This window comes from Rutilus rutilus (assembly GCF_951802725.1).
Source record: "Rutilus rutilus genome assembly, chromosome: 17".
Classification (NCBI taxonomy): Eukaryota; Metazoa; Chordata; class Actinopteri; order Cypriniformes; family Leuciscidae; genus Rutilus; species Rutilus rutilus.
This window is the reverse complement of record NC_140230.1, coordinates 28,834,524-28,862,334: the sequence shown is the minus strand read 5'-3', so window position 1 is coordinate 28,862,334 and position 27,811 is coordinate 28,834,524. Positions and strand designations below refer to the sequence as shown.

At 36.9% G+C, this 27,811-nt stretch overlaps 4 protein-coding genes across 11 annotated transcripts in view; 1 reads left to right on the top strand and 3 right to left on the bottom strand.

Annotated features, from left to right (window-relative positions):
* Nucleotides 1-27,811, bottom strand: part of dek (DEK proto-oncogene) — a 379,089-nt gene that overhangs the window by 329,339 nt on the left and 21,939 nt on the right. The window lies entirely within an intron of this gene.
* Nucleotides 1,144-15,103, top strand: LOC311276419 (uncharacterized protein). 6 transcript variants are annotated; one of them, XM_084386064.1, is made up of 19 exons: nucleotides 1,144-1,299; nucleotides 3,030-3,101; nucleotides 5,621-5,911; nucleotides 6,004-6,309; nucleotides 8,484-8,546; nucleotides 8,646-8,783; nucleotides 9,203-9,319; nucleotides 10,064-10,210; nucleotides 11,871-11,954; nucleotides 12,177-12,251; nucleotides 12,419-12,490; nucleotides 12,604-12,687; nucleotides 12,795-12,884; nucleotides 12,997-13,083; nucleotides 13,490-13,606; nucleotides 13,691-13,771; nucleotides 14,411-14,524; nucleotides 14,706-14,864; nucleotides 14,957-15,103. In XM_084386064.1, the coding sequence occupies exons 1-18, from the start codon at nucleotides 1,248-1,250 to the stop codon at nucleotides 14,825-14,827; spliced, it is 2,112 nt and encodes a 703-aa protein (XP_084242190.1). In that variant the 5' UTR covers nucleotides 1,144-1,247; the 3' UTR covers nucleotides 14,828-14,864; nucleotides 14,957-15,103. The 6 variants fall into 6 exon arrangements, with proteins under 6 accessions (XP_084242190.1, XP_084242188.1, XP_084242189.1 ...); XM_084386062.1 differs by having other exon boundaries at nucleotides 12,601-12,687; XM_084386063.1 differs by having other exon boundaries at nucleotides 12,174-12,251; nucleotides 13,000-13,083.
* cfap418 (cilia and flagella associated protein 418) lies at nucleotides 15,096-20,048 on the bottom strand. Its single transcript, XM_084386065.1, has 6 exons — nucleotides 19,669-20,048; nucleotides 19,273-19,372; nucleotides 19,095-19,153; nucleotides 18,897-18,962; nucleotides 18,575-18,670; nucleotides 15,096-15,638 (listed from the first exon to the last, which is right to left on the bottom strand). The coding sequence occupies exons 1-6, from the start codon at nucleotides 19,809-19,811 to the stop codon at nucleotides 15,479-15,481; spliced, it is 624 nt and encodes a 207-aa protein (XP_084242191.1). The 5' UTR covers nucleotides 19,812-20,048; the 3' UTR covers nucleotides 15,096-15,478.
* On the bottom strand, nucleotides 24,777-27,513 carry mettl6 (methyltransferase 6, methylcytidine). Of its 3 annotated transcripts, XM_084384854.1 has the most exons (6): nucleotides 27,313-27,453; nucleotides 26,876-27,214; nucleotides 26,669-26,803; nucleotides 25,436-25,606; nucleotides 25,142-25,283; nucleotides 24,777-25,049 (listed from the first exon to the last, which is right to left on the bottom strand). In XM_084384854.1, the coding sequence occupies exons 2-6, from the start codon at nucleotides 27,149-27,151 to the stop codon at nucleotides 24,904-24,906; spliced, it is 870 nt and encodes a 289-aa protein (XP_084240980.1). In that variant the 5' UTR covers nucleotides 27,152-27,214; nucleotides 27,313-27,453; the 3' UTR covers nucleotides 24,777-24,903. The 3 variants fall into 3 exon arrangements, with proteins under 3 accessions (XP_084240980.1, XP_084240979.1, XP_084240981.1); XM_084384853.1 differs by having other exon boundaries at nucleotides 26,876-27,513; XM_084384855.1 differs by having other exon boundaries at nucleotides 25,436-25,564; nucleotides 26,876-27,477.

The following is a 27,811-nucleotide window of genomic DNA, read 5'->3' as shown; positions in this document are numbered from 1 at the left end:
AGTTAAACTATTGCAAGAATACTTTAGGCACACTTAAAATCTCTTTAAAGACCGATGTTATACAGAGATCATACTATCCTTACTAATAGTGATATTAAAACACATTTTAGGCTTAATATAAATAAATGTGCATGCATTGTGCAATAAAGAAGTATTCCAAAAAAGTTGAATTATAGTATTTATATTAGTATAATCTCAAGCGAAATGTCAGTAAATATATTAATGGATTTGTAGTAGTTAGTATGAAATAAAAATATTTTAAATACATTTTGGTATAGGTTTTTTTTCACTAGGGCAGTCTAGGTCATATTTCCTTTTTACCTTGCACAATTTCATCCCTGCATTTTAAAGATGAAGGTATGTCATGCAACCTGTCCGTATTGACATCTGCCCAATTTGGCTGGCTTGGACCAAATGACAGATGAATTTACATCAAAAAAACAATTGATTGGACACATGGCCTTTGATGTCAACAGCAAAAGAAATGGGAAACCTTTTCTCCTCCATTCTAAAAGCTTGTTTACTTTTGTTCAATGAAGTTTATATATGCTTTTAGCTATTTTCATTGCTTTCATATCAGAAAAAAAACTGAACATTTTCGGGCCATGACCATCAGTTCCTCTGTAATGCAGTAGAAATCCAATAGGACAAGGTAATGGACATCTTGCTTGAAGTCCAGGACAATGGGCACAAGTGTAGGAGGGTCTACTTTGAAGTCTTAGACGCAAACACTGTTTGCAATTTAGGCTTGACGATAATAACATGCAGCTATTCATTGTCCCTTCAGTTCATTAATTGCATGCTAGACCACGAACGCTTGATCGATTCTTCCTAGCTTGAGCCTTTTGTTTAAATATTCAAAGGAACTCAATACAAGTCTTTTAATGAACTGGAGGGAAATGAAAGGGGGAAAAAAAGCTTAGTTATAAAACTAATGCTAGAATTGAAACAACTCCATTATCCACAGAAACATATTTTAAAGCAGTGAAATATGAAGTGAAAGTTTATAGGTTTAACACCGCAAACATGTGCACTTGACCTGTGACGGTAACAAAATAGGGTGTGTGTTTGTGGTAGTGAGTGCATGTGTGAGGCATGATGCTCGAATTCGCCCCGTAGTGGAAACCACATGCTGCAACTGCTCAAACACCAAAGGCTGAATGTGCAGGGTCACGTTCATCAGTCAGAGTAACGGAGAGTTACGGGACGAACACAAATCTTTGGCTGTTAGGCTGACTGACTGAGAGATGCCGATTCTGCTGCTGTGTGTTGTTCTCCAGGCTTTGTCCTTGTCTCAAGGTAAAAATGGTTCTGATGTATGGTTGTGTAGGCAGACTGGGTCTTTCATCTGAAAAGCTTGTGTTCAACTGCGATATTCTATTCTATAATCTAACATTTTTTTTTAACATATTCTAATATTTAATTGAAAAAGTCTATTAAGTTGATGATACTTGAGTAGAGAGGTTGTACAATTCTCAAAGACTGTTGCACAATCCATCTAAATAGCTCTTGAGAAACAATCACTATCATAGATGGAAAATCAAATGTGCACTTTCAACAAAAGACTTTTTGTACGACATGCTTTGTGGTTAAAACAAAGCTCAGTTCAACTAATGAAGCACAATGCAATCTGAAGTGATAAAAGAAAGTACATCGATGCCTCGGCTCATTACGACTCTTTTCCAAAGAGCTGTTTGCACAAAGTGCAACCAGAGGTTCGTCTGTGCACTTCAGTGTACTGTGACACATTGGTGAATAAATAAGCTGAACTTCACAGGAGATTGAATGAAGAAAGATGACTTAATTTGAAAGTCAAATGCATAAAATGGCTAAAAATAAAAAAAAACTGAAACTGAATTTTCCTTATAGCCAGTTTTAGTTTTTGTTTCCAACAACCTGCAGATGTTATTAACATGACAAGCAGACATTTTACAAGGCCTTAGAAAAGTGATTCAAAAATAGAATAAGTGTTTTGCTGTGAAGAATGCATAGCACAGATGGGATCCGGACAGAAATAGTGCATAATAATACAAATACAAAGTGTGTTTGATGAATAAGATTGGTCTGTATAAAATAACTGTTAATCTGAGAAAAAGTTTGCAAATAATCTCAGTATACATCAAATTTTCACAAATAAATTTTTATTTAATAACTAATTCTCTCATTTTTTTATTACAACAAATATAGTGTCCTAATTATTAATTATAAACCTATAGGCTACTTATTACATTTATTTGATTCCGTGAGAATCTTTTTTGTTTAAGTGCCAAAAGCGGACATAGACATCATGGCATTTTTGTAATCTTTTTTTTTTTTTTTTGATTCCCTGAGAACATTTAAATAGTGTCACAAATGCATAAAAAAAAAAAAAAAATTATCAATTTTATTCGGTGACTTTTTTGAGTATAATGACCAAGACGAGCATCAGCTGGAGATGCAACGGATGGAGAAACTAAGTTGTTGAAATACAACCAAGCGGTGTTGAAATACCTGATCAACAGCCATTTTATCTAGTCTGTTTTAAAACACAGCAGGGTTTCAAGAACTAGTCCTATAGTTATAAATCACTACAATGACGTAACTTTATTATTAGGTAGCTTGTACATATTTCATCTTACAGTCTCATTCATATTCTGTTAAGCTGCCAAATATCACACCACAGGACATTGTAGGCCTATATTTAATTGTTTTTCCACCATGACAAAATCTTCAAATGCGAACTTTGTAGACAACTTTGTAACCCAACACAAACATTACCGTAGTTTTGCAGAGCATCATTTTTGTTGTTTTTATGTTTAGCTGAGCACTTTTAATGCGTCTTGTTCAACAGTGTCTCATTGCTGTTGTCTTTGATGAATATTGTCTTTGATGAATATTGTCTTTGTAGACTGAGAAGAATTACAGCAGATTGGAAGACGTTAGATTTGAGCGCTCTGTTCTACTTTTACACTTAATTGACAGTTTTTGCCCTCTGGCTTCAAGTAATATGTTCTCAGCAAAACTCATGATGTTCATCTTTTCATCTTCAGGGCTCAATAATAGTACAGATGACCTTCCTTCCCAGAGTATGGCAAAGCATGCTGATAATTCAGACAAACAGAGTAAGTTGAATGATTTCTACTACTCTTAAGAAAACTTGTGCCTTTCCTTTGAAAATATGATGTCTAGATCAGTGTTATCAGTGGGTGTAGTTAGCAGCAATCTCATGATGATCAAATACATTTTTTAAAGTGGGCCATAGAGGAATCAAGCAGTTAATCAAGATGTTGATGAACAATGTGCATGAGAACAGTGTTTGGGGTAGGCCTGCTGAGACCAACCCGCTGTCATCAAACAGAACAGAGAAAAGAGATCAGTAAGATTGCACAAAACTGTGAGAGCAATCTACCACCCCGGAGGCAGCCGCTTCATTTTTTTTTTGCGCAGTACAATTAATTTTCAAATCATTAAGCACTGTTTAATATGTACAAGTAAATGCCCTACACAATCACACAGACATCAGACATGAAGAAGGTAAAGAAAAGCTGGAGTCCCACAGAAATGTCCCTGCACTTAATTGGAAGACCCTTGTCTCTCGACTGTATCCAACAATTAAACATAATAATGTCATCATTTTGACAATCTGTTGTTGAATTGATATTCTATTGACAGTCCGTTAAAATTATAGAATTACTAAATAATTTTAACTATTCAAAATGTAATTTTACATAGTAACATTGAACAATTCTGACCCTTTCTACGGGTTTCATGAGAAGACGAGTAAATATTCTCATTCTGTTTTCCCAATTTGTAAAAATATTGCTTTGTTTATAGTATTCATCAACCCTGTTATTCAAATTATTGTGAAAAATTATATTTTATTAAAATATAAATTATCTTTTTGAAAGTGTAATTTTATTTACTTTATTATTATTTTATTTACTTTATTAATTTGCATCCAAACTAGCAAGTTCCTATTAAGTGATATGTTTTATTATTTGTTTTACACATTTTGATGGTTATTTAATGTTTAAATAAATAATGGTTTGATTAGTATTATAAAACGGATAGTTTCTTTCTGTCCATGGTTCCGATTGGTTGAGCCGTGTTCAAAGCCGTGACCTCATTACATCAGTATTACTTTATACAGTTTTATTCCACTCACAACTATTTTTAACACCACAAATTGTTAACAGGGTTGTAAAAGTTGCAAACATTGGAGAAAATTAACAGAAAATAAAAGACTCTCATATCATTTTTAATATGACCTCCTGAGGTTGATGATTAACATTAACACACGGCACCTCCTGTCATCGACCGTTTGGTAACCTTTTTTTAGTGTCAGAACCTATTTTGTACCCTATTTGTGAAAAGTGTGAGATACCAAACTACAAAAGTGGGTCTGTAAGATTTTGTTTTGTTGAAATCCATCTTTTATGCTGACCAAGGCTGCATTTATTTGATCAAAAGCACAGCAAAAAATAAATGTAATGCTGTAAAATATTATTACAAATTTTAAAGAATGTTTTCTATTTTAATATATTTTAAAATGTTATTTATTCCTGTGATGGCAAATAACTCCAGTCTTCAGTTTCACATGATCCTTCAATCATTCTTACATGCTGATTTGGTGCTCCAGAAGCATGTCGTATTAATAACCATGTTGAAATCAGTTTGTGGAAACCTTGATACATTTTTTTTTCAGAATTCTTGGATGAATAGAAAGAACGGCATTCATTTGAAATTGAATTTTTTTGCAACAATGTAAATGTCTTAACTGTCCCTTTTGATCAATATATATATATATAAAAAAAAAACTGAATAAAAGAAAAAAAACATACTAACCCCAAACCTTTGAACCGTAGTGTATTGAATAGAAAGAACGGCACTCATTTGAAATAGAACTTTTTTGCAACAATGTAAATGTCTTAACTGTCACTTTTGATCAAAAAAAAAAAAAAAATCGGAATAAAAGAAGAAAAAAACATACCTTGAACATGAAAAAAACCAAATGAACAATGAACCAAAAAACATGCCCAAACCTTTGAACCGTAGTGTATTCAATGAAATCATTTATGTCCCACCACCAACAGTGGAACACCAGACCAGTGACCTCTGACCCTATTTAAAAGTCACTCTAAAGAAAGGCCTTCAGAATGAATCATAATTCCACAAACAGTATACACAGACACAATCTGCATCCTGTAGTCATAAATCAGGAGAACTTCATATGCTCAAACCACACTGTGGAGGCAATGTCATAAACTTTCTAAAAAAAAAAAGTTCTTTCCCCAGTGTCCTCCATGCTACAATATGACATTTCCACAGGAAGTGACTCACGGGATGTGGCTGTGTTGCAGTGTACTGCTACAACGTTTTGCAACACAAAACAATGCCCCACGGTTTACATATTCACTTTGCTGTTTGGATCTAAATAAAAGTCTAGTGCTAGAAATACACACTGAGAACAGAATTAACACCCAGATAAGATCAGTGCCAGGATGCGATGCTGGAAAAGTTTCTGACTCAACCCAGCATGCTGTGAAGATATAAATGTGAACCATCTACCCTAACTGTTCCTATCATTCTCATGAATTTAGTCAATGAAATCATTTATGTCCCTTTTCTCCTTCTGAACTAGTTGAGCTCTCCACACTGAGTCTGTCCAAGGGCTGCTCTGATGTGCTCAGGGCTCTTCACCAGAACACTACAGTCCATGTGACCCTCAAACTTCTGGATGCTGAGGCTGACGAAAAGTTTGCTCTCCAGATTTGTGAACTTTTTGGTTGTGGCCACGTCTTTGAGAACGGCACGACTGCAACGGTGCACAATGGCACTTGTCTTGCAGACTGCATCTTGAAAGACTCAAAACTGCACAACTGCACTACAGCCGCAGAAGGCGACTGCACAAATGCAACTGAAGTCATTTGCGGTGAGTCATCTGAGATCTTCTCAGATATGTTTTGATAAGTGCTCTACTTTTGTCTCAATGTTTTAATTGTGATTTGAACCTCTGTCCTCCAGAGCACCAGGCTGTGAGATTGATCGGAGGACCTGATCGCTGTGCTGGACGGGTGGAGCTGGTGCATTCTGGGCAATGGGGAACGGTGTGTGATGATAATTTTGACATCAATAGTGGACAAGTAGTATGTGCCCAGCTGAGATGTGGCAGTGTAATAAGAAACGCCTTTTTTGAGGCCGGCAGCGGAGCCATCCACATCAGCAAAATGAAATGCAACGGCACAGAGAGGAACTTATGGGAGTGCGGCCCCATCAACGACACTTCCAACTACTGTGGACATAAGGAAGACGCTGGCATTGTGTGTTCAGGTACTATACACATGTACACTTAATTGGCAAATGCTTAATAACATAAAACACCACTCTTTTCTACACAAAGAAAGAACATTGAAATCAAGGTGAATTCAAGTTTGCAACCCATTTTACTTCCGTTAAAAAGAATTTTCAGTTAGAAAATATGTAGGGTGGGAATTGATTGTATGGTAAAACGTGGACATAGCAGAATCGTAATTTGTTTAAACAGTATTAAAGGTGAAATAAGCAATGTTGGGTGACGTCACTTCTTGTTGACATTCAAAGTATTGTCAAACAAAACGGAGGCTAGCTCGACCCTCCCTCCTCCTCCTCCCGTCCCCTCCCCCTCCCTTCCGTGCTTCCTGAAACAGACATGAACCATTTAGAAAAACCAAACTGGATTTGAAAAACCCACCTGTCCAGCAAAAACAGAGCCACCTGAATGTTGGATTGGAAGCCCTTCTGCCGGCGGAGTTCTCGTCACCTTCCTATGTAAATTCGGGACTTTGCGCGTTCCTTCTCCTTTTCCCTATTCTTTGTTATTTGTTCATCGGAACGTCGTCTCTTTGGTCGTGTGTCGGCCATATCAAAATTCTCAAGAATATAAATTTTTAACGTTAGTCGTTGTCTAGGACATCTCTCCTCTAGCTAACTTCCCTCTTCATGCTTCTCTCTCCTCCACTCCGACACCCCCCTTCATGTGCACGCGCAATAACCCCCCAACCCCCACCCCCAAATCATTCTTGTTGGTTATTAGCTAGAACACTGTTTGTTATGTTTCGTGGTCCAGGCTGGGCCAGTTTGTTTTTCTTGCCGTTTGTGGAGCCTGGGCTGTCTACAGAGATCGCGTTTTTTTTACAGTGTGTTCAGGGGACAGGCAGCTAGCGGATAGTGAGGAGATGTTTCCTGTATGTGACAAAAAATGTTTTGGCCTAAAAAATGCGTGACATCGCTTGGAACACCTTTAAATAGGCATTTGGCAATTGTTTAACATTATCCAAGCAGTCCACAAGGTCTGAATGTCAACTGAAAGGAAAGCAAGTTATTATATTTAGATTAAAGAGAACAAAGACATTTTGTTTGGAATAACATGCACTGATGAATCGTGAAGTAGGAAAGTAAAAAGGTGCAATTTCATCTTCATGTTGACAATTGATGTGTAGACATTCACTGCTTCCCAATTCGCCTACTTATACTATATGCCCTAAAAGTATACCGTTTTTGTGAAGGAAAAAGTACATACTTTTGAGTGTGTAACAGGCAAGTAGGCAAGCTTTTGGACATACTACTTAGTCATAATTAATTTAACTGACAGCTCTGTTGCTTAGTTACGTGCATCCTGTCATCTGCCTTGTCAATCATCTTGTTGGAGTTCATATCATCCACATTCCGGATGATTCTTTTGGAGAGAAAATAGAAGCACGTTGATCTGCCAGGCATGTGTCTTTCATGTGGAGAACTCTCCTCATGTGTTTGCATAATGATGCATTTAAAAGTTGAGAATCACAATGCTATTGCAGATGAAATATATGGTGGAAAACAATGAATAAATATTTTTTCACTAAACCTCTCTACTTAACCGTCGGACTCGCACATTCTCCACATTTGTAGTTTTTAACACTTTTTATTTGTGTTTGTAGTTCTAGTCGAATTTTCATCTAATGCACAACGGGTTGAGGGAAATATGAGCCATTAGAGTGTGCATGGATCTGCACTTTGAATTCTAACTTGAAAGAGCAAACCATCCGGGTATCTTTGGAATACTCATTTTTAACATACTACGATTTGGGACACGCTAATTCCAATTTCGATACTAATACTAATACTATTTAGGATGGATAGTATGCGAATAGGGATGCAGGAACTAACTTTTTGAGCCTAATGTTACATTTCCTGTGTGTATTTGAGGTTGTAGTATGTGACCTCTTGAGGTGGAACATTAACACATTTTGTTTCAGCTCTTATTCTCAGTTGTAGGTCAGATTTAACTTTTTGGGGCGGATGGACATAATTTCCACGTCAGTTGGTCTGAAAATGGGTAAAAAGTAGGGCATGCTTACAACAGTATTTCTGAAATGTCAAAGCACACATATATAAGCTTCAGCTTGTTAGTGTTTTGTTGTGAAATACAGAGTGACAAGTCTTGAATTTCTTTGATGTATCCAGTGGATTAAATGTCTTTCATACAGAAAGTGTTGAGAACACACCCACAGGCAGCACAACCAAGCTGGAGATAACAACACCGGTGGCAGGTGATGCTTCAGTTTCTTCTTTTTCAAAAGAGAAAATGAATGAAAAAAAAAAATGGTCTGCATCATTTCTATCAATAAAAACTTCTCTGTTTATTTTAGTGTCAACCGCAGTGGCAGTAACAGAACGCCGCCGTGGAGTTTCAGCAGCAGCGATTGGCTGCATCATCTTATCTATTGTTTTACTTATGTTTATTATTATAAATGCTGCTGTCTGTGTGCATTTCAAAAGAATAAAGGGCAAGTAGATTATAATCACTTTTTATATTCAAAAGCAGTCATCACAAAATCTGAAAAATATATATTTTTGCTTTATCAAAGTGGTATTGGAAAAGAAGTAACAAACCAGTTTTCTTAGAACTAAATGAAATTTAGAACATCTCTGAGTAGTAGTACAACACTTTAGTTTTTACAAATATTTTATTGTTATAAACTTCAAACAAACTCACTTACTCACTTCTTTGCCAATTTCTGTGTGCATTTAGTGCGTTCCATTCAAATATCAGGAAATGCTTTTTCATAGAATATGAAGAGATTCAAACCTTTTGTGAACTATTTCTTTTGACATTAGTTACCACAGCAATACAAAAGCTTAAGGCAGAGGCTTAGTGCTGCATGGGGAAGTTTAAGTAATTCTTTTTCATCCTCTTTGCCAACAGCATGTGTGATTCATCAACATCACAGTAATTCCCACACCAGCCTGGAGGACCAGTCCAATGTACAGATAGGAGTCTATAACACACAAATTGTCACGGATGCCAGGGTGCAGCAGTATGGTTTGTATTGCAATATATTTTATTTCTACATCCTCATAACTGATTTGTTTCTTTTTTTAGTATTTAGTCGCCTACATATCGATCTGTCGATTTTAATCGATTCTCATTTAGAATTTTATTACGAAATTCAATCAATAAATACCGATTTGGCGCTTTTTAATGTGGCATGACAGATCGCTTTTTTAGAGAAGCGCAGAGAGCTTGTGAATTGATCATCTCTTCCGTTTTACTGCTAATTATAGCATGAAATCAACATCAGAAGGTATGTTGAAAAATACAGTACAAATCTGTTTCATGTCTCGAGCTCAATCAGTGTTTCAACCATGGAAAGATGTCAATAAAACCGCTAATTTAACTGTTTGTATATAAATCAGTTAATTTTAACCTTTAATAGTATAGTAATGTACCAACTGACAGGGTTCTTTGATTAGTTTACAGCATTTGAGCTATTTTTTCCCTTGAGAAAATTTGCCATATTCTGTACATGATATGTAAATTAATCAAAATCAAATTAACCAATATTTTGTGATTTTTCTCATTTATTTCACAAAATATGGGTTAAACCACATTATTTTTCAATTTCTGTAAACAAGTGATTCAGTATTTATGCATTGGATCTGTAATGATTAATATATATATACAATGAGATTGTATTTGCCATAAACATGAAATGTTTTGTAATTTCTGTAATGGTCAAACTTTAAATTTGACGTAAATGTGCACTTTCTGTTTTTCATTCCTCAGAAAGTCTTGGCCCGAGAATGAGCTCAAACTATGGCCGTAAATTCAGCAGGAGATTAAATCAACCCACTCACAACTCTGACTCTGATTCAGACTATGAACATCACAACAGCATTCGACCGCAAAGACTGCATCTAAACAACTCACCAAGTATGCTGCTTTAGCAGACAACACTTCTACTGCAAATGACCACAGATATATAATCAGTCCTTATTTAAAATGTCACGCATCAAGAAAAGTTGCGACAGAGATTTTTAGATTTAAAAAAAGGTCGGTGCGGGTCAGTGGAGGAAAAAATGGTTTCCCTCTGTACTTAAGTTCACATTAAACTAAACCACTATCAGTGCAACTACTGAGCACTTCAGCTCCAGCTTCTGACATCTCCCTTATGAAACAAGTCAAAGTAGGTTTTGTTATGAGAGCAGATGTACAAAAGTGCCATCAACAGCCTTTCTAAATTGCATGGGTTTTCAATTAAAGTTCCAAGTGGTCCAGCCTCTATATTTCCTTCCCAGCAGAGGTAATACTGTTTTTGGATTAGTTATAAACTTCCATCTGGCCAGCAGTACTTTGTTAAAGAAAAAAAAAAAACCTAAATAGTCACCATAGATGAGTATATTGGGCCCTTGGAGCCAAAGCAGTGGAGTCTGAGAATTTCTCAAAAAAAAAAAATTTGAGATATGAATATTAAAATGTAGGATCCGATGTTTTATCAGGGTATTATTATTTTTACATTTAGATGTATGGCAGAAGGCCATGTGACAGAAAATATACTGTATGGGGGTTCAGGAGTTTCCTCTTGAAAATATTTTTATATTTTGCTTAAAATAAGTAGGCCTATCTACTAAAAACAAACAAATCAACAATGTACATGATCATCAAAACGCTCTCATCTTGAGCAGAAAACAAAGTTTCCCTAATTATAACATTGTTTTTTATGAAATGCTCTTAACATGCTGATTAATAATGCTAAATGTATAGATGAAAAACTAAAACTTGCTTATTTGAATTGTCAAAGTCATAAACATTATGTATGACCGATAAAAATAATTGAATTTGCTGCATTTTGCATTTTAATAGAAGTATCAATCTATTTTGCTGTTCACTGTGTTTTTGCTGTTGTTTGAATAAGCATTTCGGCTTCAGCTCTTAATCTGGTGCTTCTTTAGTGGGAGAGAGAAGCATCGCGAACTGAATGATTGAATGAAGCTTGTTTGGCTCTAGATAAAAATATTAGAGGATAAAGCACCGAAAAATCATTACCTTGAGCGACCATGAGCGCTTGTGTTGTGCACTGTTTTCCGTTGTTTTGACGCACTGCTCACTTTAAACTGTAGAAACGGTAATATTGTTATACCGTTGTCATCATGTCTCGGAGTCCGGTTGTAACAAGCCAGGGTCCGGAACCGGAGCGCTGTCCTCTATTTGAGGACCCCTGCTTTATGGTATCAGAAATATGCAATATTCAAGATAATATTCAATTCAGTGCAACACTGGCATTTGATTCTTGTCTGAGATCTTTCATAACACTCATGTCAGGATGTGATGGGTCCTACCTTTTCACTTATATAAAGAGACGAAACAAGAAATACTTTAGCCGACATGGGTAGGTTCTATATCAATAGAAATAATAAAGTTCCGTCAAAAACTGTGGTAATTTTAAAAGTTTAGCATTTCAAAATAGTTCACTAGTTTTTTTGTTTTAGCATTGTGGACATATCACATATTCTTTTTAAAGTCAAAGGCTCTGCATTAAAGGATAAGCAGTGACTTGTGAAGAACCATATTTGATATGTACGAATTCTTGCAGGAGAAATGAATGATGTAGACAGTACATGCTGTGGAGAAAGAAATGCACACAACGTGGAAATCAACATGGACACCTTCAAGTCAGGTATGAATGAATAAATCAATCGGACACATGGGATATTTTGCTCTTACCAAAGATTACCTATATTTTATTTTTTCTTTGTTTTGAAGGTGATAAACCCCCACTGACACCACTGTTTTTTGGTATCCCTGACACCCACAGTCAAAGTACACTGATCTAATGTGACCGTATTTATACAACTTTTAGTAAGAAAATATATATATATTTTTGCTCTATACACAGCAGTAGATGTGAATGATTCAAGCAGTACATCTTCTGGAGAGTTCTATCAAAACACAGAGGACAACATTCCCAAGTCACGTATGCACAAATAAATCATATTTCGGGTTCATTTTGATGCACCTTCATTTGATTAATCCAGAGAGAACATGTCTAGATGTATGCATCATAATATTAATAAAATAGTATGATTCTTTTTATTACTGTGAATATTCATAAAATACTAACAATCAAATGTTTTTATGAAGGTGCGGAAACACCATCACTTCATGAAAAGTCACCATTGACACACCTGTCTTATGGTGACCATAACTCACCAGGTAACGGTAAAGCTGGTTGAAACCTCCGATTTCAAATATTTCCTCTATGAGAAGTTGTATTTTTGGTAGGGAAATACATTTCAAATTTATGAACCCTGTTTTGTCTCTAGCAGTAGATGTGAATGATTCAAGCAGTACATCATCTGGAGAGTTCTATCAAAACGCAGAGACCGACACAGACAACAATTTCAAGTCACGTATGCACAAATAAATCATACATTAGGTTAATTTGAGTAATTTAATCCAGAGGGAACATGTGTAGGCGTATTTACTAATATTTGATATTTTCCCCCCCCTCATGAAGGTGAGGAAGCGGCATCGATGCATGAAAATTCACAGTTTGCACCCTTGTCTTATGGTGACACTGTGTTATTAGCAGACACTGACAGTCAAGGTAAAGCTCTGATTATCACTCTGATTTTAAATATTTCTCTCGCCTTTAAGGGTAAACCGTATCTTGTAGTAGGGAAATACATAACACATTCATGAATCCTCTTTGTCTTCAGCAGTAGATGTAAATGATTCAGACAGTACATCTTCATTCGAGTGCTATCAAAACACAGAGATGGACATGGACAAGAATCTCCACTGTGGTAGGCTCATATCAAGCAATTTAAAGGGATAGTTCACCCAAAAATTATAATTCACAATTTTCTCACCGTCAAACTTTTATGAATTTCTTTCTTCTGTTGAACACAAATAAATATATTTTGAAGAATGCTTGTAACCAGACAGTTGATGGACCCCATTGACTTCCATAGTAGGACAAAAATACTATGGAAGTCAATGGGGTACATCAACTGTTTGGTTACCGACATTCTTCAAAATATCTTCTTTGAAATTCATACAGGCTTGAAACAACTTGAGGGTGAGTAAATGATGATAGCATTTTCATTTTGAAATGAACTATTCCTTTAAATTGAAGTTTGATGGGTATTGTCAATGAGCATTCTGAGGATTCATTCCGTCAGCTAAACCTCAGGCATCTGTCTTCTGCAGAAGACGAGGAAAGCCCATCACTTCTTGAGAAGTCACTACAGACACCCCACAGCACTCAGATGACAGGAAACACTGCTGGTTACGGCGGCTGTCATGTTCCTCGTGCCCACAGTCGAGGTACCTTTTTGTTTTAACAATGCAACAATATTGACAACTGTGCATTTTGATAAGGAAGCGTGTGAATTCTTCTCTGCTTTGCAGATGAGAATGATTCAGTCAGTACTTCATCAGAAGAGTGCTATCAGAACACAGAGATTGATGAAAACGGCTGTCTCCGATATGGTATGAATGAACCATCGCAATAGATAAACATCTAAGACCACAAGTGAAAAATCCTTTGGTTTTTCATTTTTTTGTATTTTTGTACACATTTGTATTATCAGCAAAATACTTTGAGAAATTCAAAACATGAATTCTATTTGACCTTGAAATAGTGCAGAATTTTTATATTGTCATTTTGTCATGATTCTTTGTTTTAAATACAATTATAAATATCCTAAAAACCTTATTTCCCAACTATTTTCAACATTGATAATAAGAAATGTTTCTTGAGCAGCAAATCAGCATATTAGAATGACTTCTGAAGGATCATGTGACACTGAAGACTGGAGTCATTTGCTATCACAGGAATAAATTATATTTTTTAGATATATTCAAATAGAAAACAGTTCATTTAAATTGTAATAACTTGTAATTATTACTGTCTTCTGTATTTTTCATCAAACATAAGAGACTTTCAAAAACATGTAAAAACTGCCCCCCAACTTTTGTTCAATTTCAATATATTTAAAAAAAACTCTAAAATTTGGTTTCAGATCTGTAAACCACTGTATATTTGACTTATCTGCATAATGCTAGTTGTATCTTTTAACAGCTTGATAGTTAAAAATAGTTACAATTGGTCTCTCTTGTTTTTGGAAGGTGAGGAAAGCCCATCACTTCCTGAGATGTCTTTTCAGAATCCCCACATTGCACAGACGACAGAAAGTACTGACGGTCACGACGAACAGCATGTAACTAGAAACCTCAGTCAAGGTACCTCTTGTACTTAACCACGTGACGATATTTCTTTGCAAAGAGAGCTTCCTTTCTGAAATCACACAGCTCTTTTGAACCTGGATCTTTTGTACAGCAACCTTGAACCTTGTACAGCAAGCAGGACCAATTTGAATGTAAAAGAATTCACTGGCACTTACTTTTTTTTAATTTATTTTAGAAACAGATAATAGTAGTACAACATCAGAGGCATCGTACGTGAATGTACCATCTATAAAAGAGAGGGAGGACGATTCTGCTGCATCTTCCGATTGTGACTACGCTAACATTGAAACCTGGTGAAATCAGCATGATAACTGCTTGAGATTTTTCTCAGTAGGTAAGGTATAAAAAAAAATGTAGAAAAGCGCACATCATTATTTTTTATTTTTTATTCTCTGGACCATGTTTTGTATTTAATATTTTGAACAGATGATTCACAACAACACATCCCTGAAAACCGTGGAATGTAACGCAAATGGGCCCTTGCAATACCTGAGTATCTCTTAATATACCGGAAGAACAGAAAAATAAATCAACATCGTTCATCTATATTATAATAAACATTCTAAACCATTATCAAGCATCCCATTATTTGTTAATTGTGAAAATGCCTAAAAATTAGCATGTGTATTTACAATATTTGAACACATTACGTCCTTTAATTATAAAAAAAAAAAAGTCTATAATATAAACCATCCACTGAGCTTCATCACTCTAAGGGAGAATGCAGTATAGACAAAGAGACTCACAATTACTTCACACACGAAACAAAAAAACTACACTCAAAGAAGAAAACGGAAAATAATTCTTTGCTATCCAGCCCAGCAAATTGCACAAAATATATATATTTTTGAAAATGACCAGCATTCTCTTTTGTGAGGAGGGGAGCGCACAACACTTGCTGGGAGACACAGATGAGATTTCAGAGGGAGAACTGTTGCAGACTCAAGTTCATGCTTTGTGTTTTCCGCAAACCCACTTCAGCTGCTGTTGCTCCCTCAGGTCTGAGAGGGACAGGGCAGAGTGCCAGCTACACTGGCAGGCATACGCACGCACTCCCTTTCTCCTCCTCAGTTTGGCTTTTAGCTTGTTATAGTCTGGCATGTTGTTCCTAAAGAAAGGGAAAAGAGCAGAAGCTTTGTGAGGATTTGAATATATTACTGTACTTGTAGTTCACAAATCTCCAATTTCTACCAAGAGCGCTTAGTTACACAATTCGGCTAATCTTTGGAAATTTATCACCGACTGCAATCAGACTTTTTAGAACTAATATATTGAATGTGGGTCTGCTTCATCGCTTCAAATTGGGACTGGCAGTTTTGAACAAGAGCAAAAAAAGCTGTTAAGTCGAGTGGTTACCTCAGACTTTTTGTCCAGGTCTCATTTCAGTAACATAATGAAAAATAAAAGCAATATTATAAAAAAAAAAGAAAAAAAAAAGTTGTATTATTATTTATTGCACAAAAAATGGAAGCTTTTCTGGTACACTAGTGGCACCTAGCGGAATTACAAAAATGAAGCATATTCGTTTCCGGCAGTTAAAATGTGGCTAATAGATCTCAAAAATATTGCACTGTTAGAATGCACAACAGCGAGAATTAATAAAGCCAAACCAAACCACTTAAGGCATGGGCAGAATTTAGTGGGAAGTTCTCCTATATAATATCTCGATAGGGCAGTTGTACTGTTTGTTTTATAAAGCAAGGAAGGAGCAGTTGGAATCCTAGATCTGTGCTGTTGAAAACCCTGGTTTTGTACATAGTTAACATGTTGACCATGTTCTGTTTTGACGTGTTCGTGGGCCTGTATAATCTTTGAAAGTTTAAATGCAGCGAATTTTAGCTTGCACTTCTGTAACCGAAGCTGAATGTCTTTTCCTGTGCAAGGCCAGCCATGTTCCCACACCGGCTGCGCCTGGGGTTCCCCACAGATAAACAAGTTCATGCACAAGTGATGCAGTCTCTTTCTCCATATAGTTCATTAAAGATGATGTTCAATAGCATACGAAAGCCTCCATGTCTGTAATGACTACAAGTAGCCACGCCCCAAACTCACGCTATTGGCTGAGCTGGATAGAGATTGACAGATGGGAGCGGACTGATTTCAATGTTTTAATGGTTCCTGGGAGGCGCAATGTTTACACTTTTGGGGGCCGATAAACCCGTTAATGGCATACTAATAGTAGTCAATGAACAATAAACTAGGTTAAAGGGATACTCCACTTTTTTTGGAAATTGGCTCATTTTACAACTTAAACAGTTGAGTTTTACCGTTTTCAAATCCATTCAGCCGATCTCCGGGTCTGGCGGTACCACTTTTAGCTTAGCGTAGATCATTGAATCGGACAAGACCATTAGCATCTGTCTCAAAAAAAAATCAAAGAGTTTCGATATTTTTCCTATTTAAAACTTGACTCTTCTGTAGTTACATCGTGTACTAAGACCGACGGAAAATGTAAAGTTGCGATTTTCTAGGCTGATATGGCTAGGAACTATACTCTCATTCCTGCGTAATAATCAAGAAACTTTGCTGCCGTACCATGGGTATAGCAGGCGTAATGATATGACGCAGCGCCTAAAAATAGGCTAACTTTCGTCAACATATCCAACGTGACAACCTGCTTGCCGGCTGAAACTACACAAACTTAGTCCCGGTCACGTTGGAAGTTACCGAGCTGGGGACTATTTTCAGGCGCTGATGATATCATTACACCTGCTATACCCATGGTACAGCAGCAAAGTTTCTTGATTATTACGCAGGAATGAGAGTATAGTTCCTAGCCATATCAGCCTAGAAAATCGCAACTTTTCATTTTCCGTCGGTCTTAGTACACGGTCATTTTTTTGAGAGAGATGCTAATGGTCTTGTTCGATTCAATGATCTATGCTAAGCTATGCTAAAAGTGGTACCGCCAGACCTGGAGTTCGGCTGAATGGATTCGAAAAACGGTAAAACTGAACTGTTTAACTCTGGGGGAGTTGTAAAATGAGCCTATTTCCAAAAAAAGTGGAGTATCCCTTTAAGAGAATGTATTACAAAATACATCTCTCAGAGAGAGATTTATTTTTTTTCCCACAACAATAAAGCACATTTCCACCTCATATTCTGCGTAATTGAAATGCAGTTTTGAAGATAAATATGACCTTGTGTAGGATTCTGCTATATACCTGAATATTAAATACAAGAACCATTCGTGTGAAGACAATTAAAAACATAAGGTTCCAAGTAAATTTTCCAAGCTATTCAAATATCCTCAGATATTAACCACTGTTTACGTGGTTAAAAACTCCTGATATGGTCTGTCAGCCATAAAGTATTTTGAAGAGATTATACTTCAGGTATTCTTTTCAGGGTTCTTTTCAAACCTATTCTATCTTTTATTTTAAACTAAGCAATGGAAACTGTAAAATAGAGCAACGATCCTGAAAAAGTGGTCTCTTGATGAGCTCTTATTTTACCTGTTTAAAAGGGGAAGCCTGAAGTTAAAGTTTTTAAAGATTCATTGACAAATTCCAACCACATGCTCTCCTTATTAAAAATACAAGCTTGAACATCTCTAAAAAGTAGATCATTAAAACACAAAGGCCCTTTATAGCTCGACTGTGTCTGAGCAAGCAGCAAAGTGCATCGTGGCCTAAAAATGGAAGATAACTACATAAAAGACATGGTGCGAATGATTCACTGTCTGTTTGATGCTAAAGTTGAGTGAGACGCTGCAAGACACTGTGATGAAGATAATAAGGAAATGACGTGTCCGGCGGAAAACAGGGTTTGAACAAAAAAAGGTGGTGTGTTGCGTTGTTGAACGCTTGTGTTGAAAAGTATTTCTTTATCAGCCCGTCCAAACATTTCATAAAGCTTATCTGCAAGTGGATGACATGATGACTTCAACAAAGGCATCATTAACTGACAAGCTGATGCTGTGCAAAAACAAGGGCTAAGTGAGCCTCTTAGAATGCCTAATCTGCTACAGTGGGATACATGGATCAATGCTGCCCCCTCCTGATGAAATTATGTTCCCTCCTGACATTTTTGCAGATACCTTACCTGAAAAATAAATAGTTGCAGGACAAGTCCCACTCGTGATCGTCAAACGTGAGTACGCTGAAGTCACAAGAGGTACATCTTAATTGGTTGCAGGCCCTTCAAAAACAAGAGTTCTTGTTACAGACTACAGTCAGAATACATTTGCACATCTAACTAAATCTGTCATGACTGAATTACTTGGTCAGAAGTGCTTTCTCAATGGGGAAAATGCCTATATGCATTGTGATCCTGGTTGTTGTTATTAATGTGTGCATTAAAATATCATTAAAATATGCATGTGGCCCTCAAGACCAGGCAAGACGGATTCTGATGTAATTTCCACCTTTGAGAAACGCTGGTTCCAATACCATGTAGTATAGCGCTTCCACCAAGAAACACAGGGCAACATCTGTTTGAGGGAAAAGTGACAAGAGTTAATCATTGAGACACATCTTACATCTTGAATCTAATTATGTTTCGCATTTAAAATGCTCAATTTCTCCTGTATAACTTCTACATGCATGTGAAACCAAAAACTTACTTCTTGGACATAGTCTGAGAAAAGGAATCACTTGTGGATGTCTTTCCTGAAATGGGTTCCTGTTCAGAGCATAAGAGATTGTTTTCAGATGATGAATGTGCACTGTCAGCAACAACTAGCAATATTAATGCTATTCAGTGTTATTTGAAAAATTAAAAGTATTGCTTTGTTCACTTACATCATGTGTGCTGATGGGTTGATAATCATCATCCAGAATTTCCTGCAGCATAGCGTCAACATCATCATTCTCGTGTTCAGCTCTTTTACCGCCTTGTTTTCTGGAAAACGTGGAAATAAAAATCAAACTATTACAAATCTGACTTGGAAGAATCTGGTTTTGTATAGATGTTAGAGACGATAAGAATGCATTGATCAGACGTTGTTTTGTTAGCCTCCTAGCAAAAAAAATGTTTTGTTTGTTTACATTTTAGTCCGATTGCTAATATAAAATATCGCACATCTACAACGTATTAAAAGTGTTTGGCTATATTGTATACATAAAGGTTTTAGTTTGACTTTATTTGGATTAATTTTGGCTACGTTAGCTCGGGTGCTAATCCCGCTAGCTTACCACCTTGACTGTTTCTTGTCCTTGGGATACACACACTTTTGGTCCGTTTGTTTTGAAACATAACTTGTTAACTGTTTGGACGCCGAGGTGCTACAACAAAACTTTGATTCGACTTCATCAAGTAAATCGTCCAAATCGTCCGCCATTATTATTCGGTGGAGAACGCCACGTTTGTTACCATAGAAACGTGTGGATCATTTATTTGTTATCCGCTCAGAAAGGCTTCCCTGGTTATATTTTCACAAAATCAACTTTAGTGTCCTGTAAACATCCCATTCACGTGTTCTCCGTGAGGACATGACGCTTCCGACTTGCTGTAAAACGGAAAACGATTCGTTGTCGGCAGGATTCGAACCTGCGCGGGGAGACCCCAATGGATTTCTAGTCCATCGCCTTAACCACTCGGCCACGACAACTCATATCTTTGACAGTGTATGCGGTCGGTCACTGTTTTACAAATCAGAGGGACTGATTTTACAAAATCTAAAATATTCCAACATCTTTCCAGCGATCAGACTGTCTAACTATTCCTAACCATTTGTTACAAGTCCTAACACAATCTAAATAAGTCCTAACAATTCCTAACGCATTCCTAACACAATCTAAATAAGTCCTAACAATTCCTAACGCATTCCTAACAATTCCTAACTTGTTCCTAACATAAGTCCTAACAATCCTAAATTACGTCCTAACAGTTCCGAACAGCACTCAACGGGGCAAAACAGCCATTGGCACACACACAGATTTACATTTGCATCATTAAACAAATATAATACATAATATAATATAATTGTCTTTGGCCGAACTCATACCCTAGTGTATATGCGGTCGGTCACACAAATCAGAGGAAAAAACCCACATCAATTTGGAAGTACTAAAATATTCCAGCATCTTTTCTTGTACCCATTGACACAAAAATGTGGCATGTTGCGTGTTCAAAAGTGTTTCTTTAATATTTAATTCCCTTTGTGTCTTTTTTTATTCAATCAAACATACTGTGTTTGAGAGTAGAACTAATTATTTTGTAATTAAAAAAATTAAAGATAGCAAAAAAGTCTCAAAAATAAAGAAGTTGATAAAATTATTTGCAGTGCATGTAAATCTTTGAAAACCTTTATTTGTCTTTGTGCATTTCGAACACTTTTCAGTATGTTTGATTGAATAAAAAAGACACAAAAGAAAACTCCATACTTTAACAGCTAGTCTAATCATTTAATAAAACATATCTGTAAGAGGGCGACATGTTGACTTCAACAAAGCTTCAACAACTCACATGCTGATGCTGTGCAAAAAGCTAAAGGAAGCATAGAAGGCATTCTAACAATGCCTCATTTGCTACAGAGTGGGATACATAGATCAATGCTGCCCCCTCCTGATGAAATGATGTCCCCTCCTGATATTTTTGCATATAGGTTAACTTAACTGAAGGTTAGTTCACCCCAAAAAGAAAAGTCTGTCATTACTCACCTTCAAGTAGTTCGTCTTCGGAACACGATCGCTTTATATCATGAACAGATTGAATTTAGGCTTTTATTCACATATACACATTCATTAATTGTGGTAAATGGAAGCTCAAGCATGTTTGACGTGCAAGAACCAATGTTTGTTCTCATGTGTCAAGCAGGTTTGGTTGAGCTGCTGTTTATGTTCTCTGATCAATGTTTTTTATGTGAATATAAGCCGAAATTCAATCTGTTAATCATAAAGTGATCGAGTCTCTTCAGAAAATTTGGAATAAATTACTCAAATTCATATGGATTAGTTTTACAATCTCTTTATGAACTTTTTGAACCATCAAAGTGTCAGTTGTGTAGCTGTCAATCATGGATGGACAGAAATATCTCAGATTTAATCAAATAGATCTTCATTTTTTTTACATTCTATGTCTCACGGCTCTCGGCCCGTCCGGCTTTATACCGCAGTAACGTTAATAAAACTTAAATACTTTAGCTCATCCATGAACATGATTTCTGCCCGAGTCCGTCGGATTCCTTTCCGTCGCCTGAGGAAGTGGAGACGACAGCTCCCTTCCATGCTCATTCACGGAGTTATCAAGATATGCCTTTGTTTTGAAAAAGTGACCTGTAGCGGCGAAAACTACATATCGTGCATTTAACATGCTCTCAATGTGGACGTCACGTGACGCTTGGTCTTAACATGTTTTTCATTATTTAACATAAGGTGTAAGTTGTAAAACGGAAAACATTTCGTTGTCGGCAGGATTCGAACCTGCGCGGGGAGACCCCAATGGATTTCTAGTCCATCGCCTTAACCACTCGGCCACGACAACTTGATGACGATACCCGGTCGGGCACTCTTTTCATCAGAGGGAACGCGCGCATGTCTATGTATTTAAGCACGGTCATTTAAAGCCCATGTTGCAGGTTAGAGTACCCAGTAAGCCAATGTATAGAAAAATAATGTAGGAACTAGATTTAAATATAAACATATACTTATAAAACGCTATTTAGGCTTCTGGGGTCGTTTTTGTGAGAAATTTTTACTTCCGCATTTGAAAATCGCTTAAACCGCCGAACCTGAAGTGACGTAACATGAGGTAGAGCGGTCAAAGTAAATCAACTAGCGAATAGGAAAGCAATGGATGACAGCTCGGAAAGGGAATTGTAGCCTAAATGTTTACTCGTATGATATATATATAATTCATTTATAATTGATATATATGATGATATCATATAATTATGAGCCTGATATGAAGCCAAGTGAGCAGGACAGGCCAGGATTAGACAGAACGGCGAGTTGTGGTGTGAGGAGAACAGGGCGAGAGAACAGTGTTAGTTTATAGATGTATTCACGTTAGCCGACGATATGTACAACACTATGCTTAGATCACAATACTGTACAGATTATTATCATCATGTATCAGGCAATAGCAAAGCTAGTACTTAGACCCTTACCTGCATGTGTTGTGTGTGTTAGCCATTAGGAGACCGTTTCCAGAGGAAGAGGGACTTTATAAAGGCTTTGAATTGACCCATTTGGTGACGATGAATAAAATAAATGATCACAATCACAAGTATAAAAACTTTATATGTAGAAACAGCCAACACAAACATTAAAGTCGGTTTGTACAGATTGAAAATGAATTATAGAACATAATATATTATATTTATAATAATAATAATAATAGTGTCGGCTGCAGACTAATAACAAACACATAAATGCATTACATTACAAGTTTATGTAGGATATGTTAATGAATTAAATTAAGACAAGGCACATTTTGTAAAACAGATGTACAATAAGTGATCTCTGACGGATCCGTGAGCGTCATGTTTCCCGCTGGCGGCCGAACCACATGCTGATGGCGGACCGTCACCGGGCGACCCGATGAAGGAGCTGGGACAGTGTGCACATATCGCCGGGATTATAATCATTCGGTCCACACTACCGCGTTTTTCAAAGCAGAAGCAGAAGTGAAGTCCCGTCTCTTACCCGGCACAAAACGCACACTGGCACGGAAGACTGCACCGTCCTTTTTCTTATTCGGAAACCTGTGGACTCGATGTCCTGACAGGCCATAATTCACAATCATTTACCACGACGATGATTCATTGAAATACAATAAGCACAGAAAACACACTGAATCATGACCGCTCCAACTGACTACCAACCTATCTCTGCACTGAGCGCGAACGCAGAGCCGAACGACTACCTCATGTGACGTCATATGACGCGATGGTGAAAAAAAGCGCTTTTTCAACACGGTCAAGGAAATGGTCACGTTTTCTATTAAATTTGTGCCCTTATGTCTTGCAAAACAATTTTTAATCCTGCATTTACTTTTCATATGGTATTTTCATACAAGGTTATATTAATAAAAAAATAAAAAAAAAAACCTGCAACATGGGCTTTAAGCAGATGGATAGATGAAAATAAGTAAATTACAAATCTGTTCTTCTCAACTTATTTCAGTGTGATTCCAATGTGTTTTCTTGTACCCATCTTAGTTCTCTAACTAACACAATGACTGTTGCCGACTGGGGTGAGGTGAACAGGGAAAACAGGGTTTGCACAAAAAAGGTGGCATGTTGCACCTAACAAAACTTGGTGCGTTCAAGCTGGTTCAAGTCATCTTGTATATATCGTATTTACGAGTTGAACGCCACCACAATGTCGTAAATACCAGTGGGGAGCTCGGGATTTTCTCTAAGTCCCGTCTTTACGAGTTGTGGGCGTCACTGAGAAACATGACGGAATACACAAAGGTATTTAGCAGTGATATTGTCAGGCTTTTCTAATTACAGCGCAGTAAGCTAATTGCCTGCACAGAATATGATGGCATTATAATATAACAATGCAACATGTAACGATACAGTTGGCAGTGGCTTCATAAATTAATTAAAAACATTTTTTTAAAAAAAACAAAGTACATCTGATGCACGTTTCTTTGTTCTTCAAATTCTAGAACAAGAGTTTAAGAACCTTACTGTACTTTTGTGTATTTAATTAAGAAAAAGTACTCCGCCATCTTCCTCCGACGAAAATGACTTGAACGCACCTGCCGTCGTAAACACGACTTCCCAAGTTCCCACCTCTTACGTACGAATTTCCCAAGAGGACTTGGACGGACCATATTATTTGTGTGAAAAAGTTTACGTTCCCTGACCGGGAATCGAACCCGGGCCGCGGCGGTGAGAGCGCCGAATCCTAACCACTAGACCACCAGGGACGCTGTAACACACTTATGTAAAATCCAGAATCTGCCCAGAACACCATACACTATCTTTGTGTACAAAAACACACATAATATTCAACAATATTATTGATCTGACTGTACTGACACTATGAGAACTGAACGGGACGATGTTCCTGTTCACTGTTTTCTACAGCGCTGCTTTATAGTAGAATTGAACTGATTTCAAATTTGATGATCTTTACAGTTATTGAACTGAACTGACCTCATCAGAACAATGACACTATTTTCTTTTTAGAGCAGCTTTACAGCAAAATTGAACTCTGTTTGCATCACAGATACTGTTATTTTCCTGTTTATTACTGTAAAGCTGCTTTGAAACAATCTGTTTTGTATAAAGCTCTATATAAATAAAGGTGACTTGACAATACCCAAGTATGAGATGAAGAATTCCAAATAACTGAAAAATCCATTTTAATTCATTATGAGATGGTAAAAACATTTGCGGCAGAAAGTCAATAAATTACTGCACAATACTTTGGGGAAAAAAAATGTACAAAAATGTGGCTTATTTATGCTAGTCATTACGAGGAAACAGGTTTGCAAAATTTACTCTGCAGGAACACTCGGGGAACACACAGACCCTCTTTTTTATTCACGGTTTCTCTCAGCACATACTCGTTCACAAGAGTCTCAAATCCTGCCTGTTGGAACAAACCAGCCAAGTACTCTATAAGAAGAACAAATGAAAGAAAAAAGAAACAATACATTAACTTCAATGCAGTAATACAGATGATCAAAAACAAGCAGTTCTACACTGACCTCTTGAGAAGAAAAAGGAACGGGTCCCATCCTGTCTCACATAGAAATTCTCCCCCAGCTTATTGCCTGACTTAAACCTCAACATGGCATGATCGTACAGTCCATAGTCCCTGAAGAGGACAATACCTCCTGGTCTTAATACCTGAGAGTTTGTTTAGGAAGGAGAAATGACTTCAGAAGGCAAAGAAACTTAGTTATGCAAAGACACATGAAAAATCACCATAAGTTTACTTGTTTTAAATTAAAAGTTGATGCACTGTGATACCTTAAACCACAGATTGACCTCAGCAGTACCTTAAAAATTTGTTCTAGGGCTTTCTGCATCTTTTCAGGATGAATTGCAGACAGAACAAATATCAGTGTGGCTACATCCACTGTTTCCACTTGTATGGTGGCCTGAAGATCATCCTTAGTGAGGTCACACTGAAACGCAAGGCATCGCTCAGTGCAATACAAGGCATTTTGCTGCAATAATAATGAATAATAATCAATAAAGACAGATTACATACAAAACAATAAGCGTATGAATGTGCAACATTATATGGCTGGATAAAGTTTGACCAGATGTGGGTTTTAAAGGTTAGTTCACCAAAAAATGAAAATTATCCTATAATTCACATTCAAATCATCCTAGGTGTATATGACTTTATTTTTCAGGCAAAAGTAATCAGAGTTATATTAAAAATATCCTGGCTCTTCCAAGCTTTATAATGGGAGTGAATAGTACCTTGAAGCTAAAAAAAAGTGCATCCATTCATCATAAAGGTAATCCATACAACTCCAGGGGGTTAAACAAAGGCCTTCTGAAGCGAAGCGATGCGTTTTTGTAAGAAAAATATGAATAATTATAATTTTATAAACTGTAAATCACAAGCTTCCGGTAATGTCCGTTCACGTGTTCATGAGAGTATCTAGTTCTGGCGTTTGACGTAGGATGTAGGAGCGGCGTAAGCTTAGGTGAGAGTAGACGCCTCTCGCGGTTCAAACAAATAGGGCTCGGCAACAAACTCAAGACATTTCTCTTTACAGATTCTCGTTTTAGACTTCTAATTCGTGACTGGTGTTTTGTTTTGCTCTATCCTCTGCGCTTCCGAGTTCGTCAATATGTCATGCGTCGGGTCAGATGTCACTCTTCCACCGGAACCAGATTAGTGTACAGCAGTTACCGCAAACCAGTGATTATAGTTTATAAAGTTATATATATGTGTATTTTTCTTACAAAAACGCATCACATCGCTTCAGAAGGCATTTATTAAACCCTAGGAGCCGTGTGGAGCACTTTTATGATGGATGAGTGCGTTTTTTTTGTGCTTCAAAAAACAAGGTACCATTCACTCCCAATATAAAGCATGGAAGAGCCAGGATATTTTTTTAACGTTACCTCAGATTGGGTTTGGCTGGGGGAAAAAAAGAAAAGAAAAAAAGTCATATAAAGTCAAATTACTGAGTAAATTATGGGATCATTTTTAAATGTTGGGGTGAACTAACCCTTTACATTGAAAGGAAACGCAATTCCATCACTTTTACCTTCACAAACTCAACAGCTCGTGGAGAGAAGTCACAGGCATAGATGAAGATACTGAGATCCTCTTCCAGAAGGGGGAAAATACAGTTTCCAACCCCACAGCCAGCCTCCAACAACACCAGCTTCTGTCCTTGAGACTGAAAGAATAGAGTTACAATCATCCATACAAACTCAAACATTTTACAGCAAATGCTCGCAAAATCTTTTACCTCTCTGCAGTTTTTCAGTTCATCAAACTCTCTGGTGGTCCAGTGTCTGTCTTTAAAAAAGTTCGTCGTGTTTCTTTTATAAAATAAGTCCCAGTTTTTCTGAGCATCCGTTTCGAGTTTCTGCTGCTTGAAGTCTGAGACTAAGACCCGGTCACTTCTGAGTTTCTCCGTCTCTTCTGGTGTCAGTGTCCTTTCACTCAGATCAGTGGGCTGATGATGGGGGGAAACATCGAACTCTTCTAACGTTAGCGAATCTAACTTACCTGTCACTGACATGACTGTTTAAGCTCTGGATCTTTATGATTAAAACTGACGACGACGACGACTTAAAATCGGATGCTGTGAAGTTATATCATAAAAGTCACAGCACGTTAATAAAGAAAGTTAAACACCGCCATCTCAATGAAAAGACGCCCACAATAGTTTAAGATACTTACATGTACTTTAACTACCGATATATTAGGCGAGCAAAATGATTAAGAATAAAAATATTGGTATGTTTATCTACGTAATACGAAAGCTCAAAGATTGAAAAGATCGCATGTTGCCACCATCATCTACTACATATCTGTATTACTCACTCGGGGAAATGCTACAGCGGTGATGAAGGACCACGATCATAACCGCCACCGCCACCTACTGGACTGGATGAGACGCGCACAACGACCTGGTTAACGGACCAATCTTTGCGAAAAGGACAAAAACACTGTTTTTATTGGTATTAACTACAATGCTGGGCCAGATTTAAACAATTATACTGTATGAGTATACATTTCAAAACATTTCAAACGTCTTATGATAACATCATTTTAACCTTCTAAATAAAACAACGAGGGAGGATACATTAGAAAACGTAAAAGTATAAATTTCTCCCCTAATTACATTTTATATATGTGTGTGTGTGTGTGTGTGTGTTTGTGAATTTATTTATGTATA

Bases quoted from the DNA above. Each gene is read 5' to 3' on its own strand.
- cfap418 (XM_084386065.1), bottom strand. From the start codon at position 19,811: ATGGCGGACGATTTGGACGATTTACTTGATGAAGTCGAATCAAAGTTT. The intron at 18,963-19,094 runs GTAAGTTTTTGG...TCCCTCAAACAG, and splicing joins TCTCAGACTATGTCCAAGAA to ATGTTGCCCTGTGTTTCTTG. The intron at 18,671-18,896 runs GTGGAAATTACA...TTGTTTTTGAAG, and splicing joins GGAACCAGCGTTTCTCAAAG to GGCCTGCAACCAATTAAGAT.
- mettl6 (XM_084384853.1), bottom strand. From the start codon at position 27,151: ATGTCAGTGACAGGTAAGTTAGATTCGCTAACGTTAGAAGAGTTCGAT. The intron at 26,804-26,875 runs GTAAAAGATTTT...CTATTCTTTCAG, and splicing joins AACTGAAAAACTGCAGAGAG to TCTCAAGGACAGAAGCTGGT. The intron at 25,284-25,435 runs GTACTGCTGAGG...ACAAACTCTCAG, and splicing joins CCCTAGAACAAATTTTTAAG to GTATTAAGACCAGGAGGTAT.
- LOC311276419 (XM_084386059.1), top strand. From the start codon at position 1,248: ATGCCGATTCTGCTGCTGTGTGTTGTTCTCCAGGCTTTGTCCTTGTCT. The intron at 8,547-8,645 runs GTGATGCTTCAG...TGTTTATTTTAG, and splicing joins GATAACAACACCGGTGGCAG to TGTCAACCGCAGTGGCAGTA. The intron at 12,688-12,794 runs GTATGCACAAAT...CCCCTCATGAAG, and splicing joins AGACAACAATTTCAAGTCAC to GTGAGGAAGCGGCATCGATG.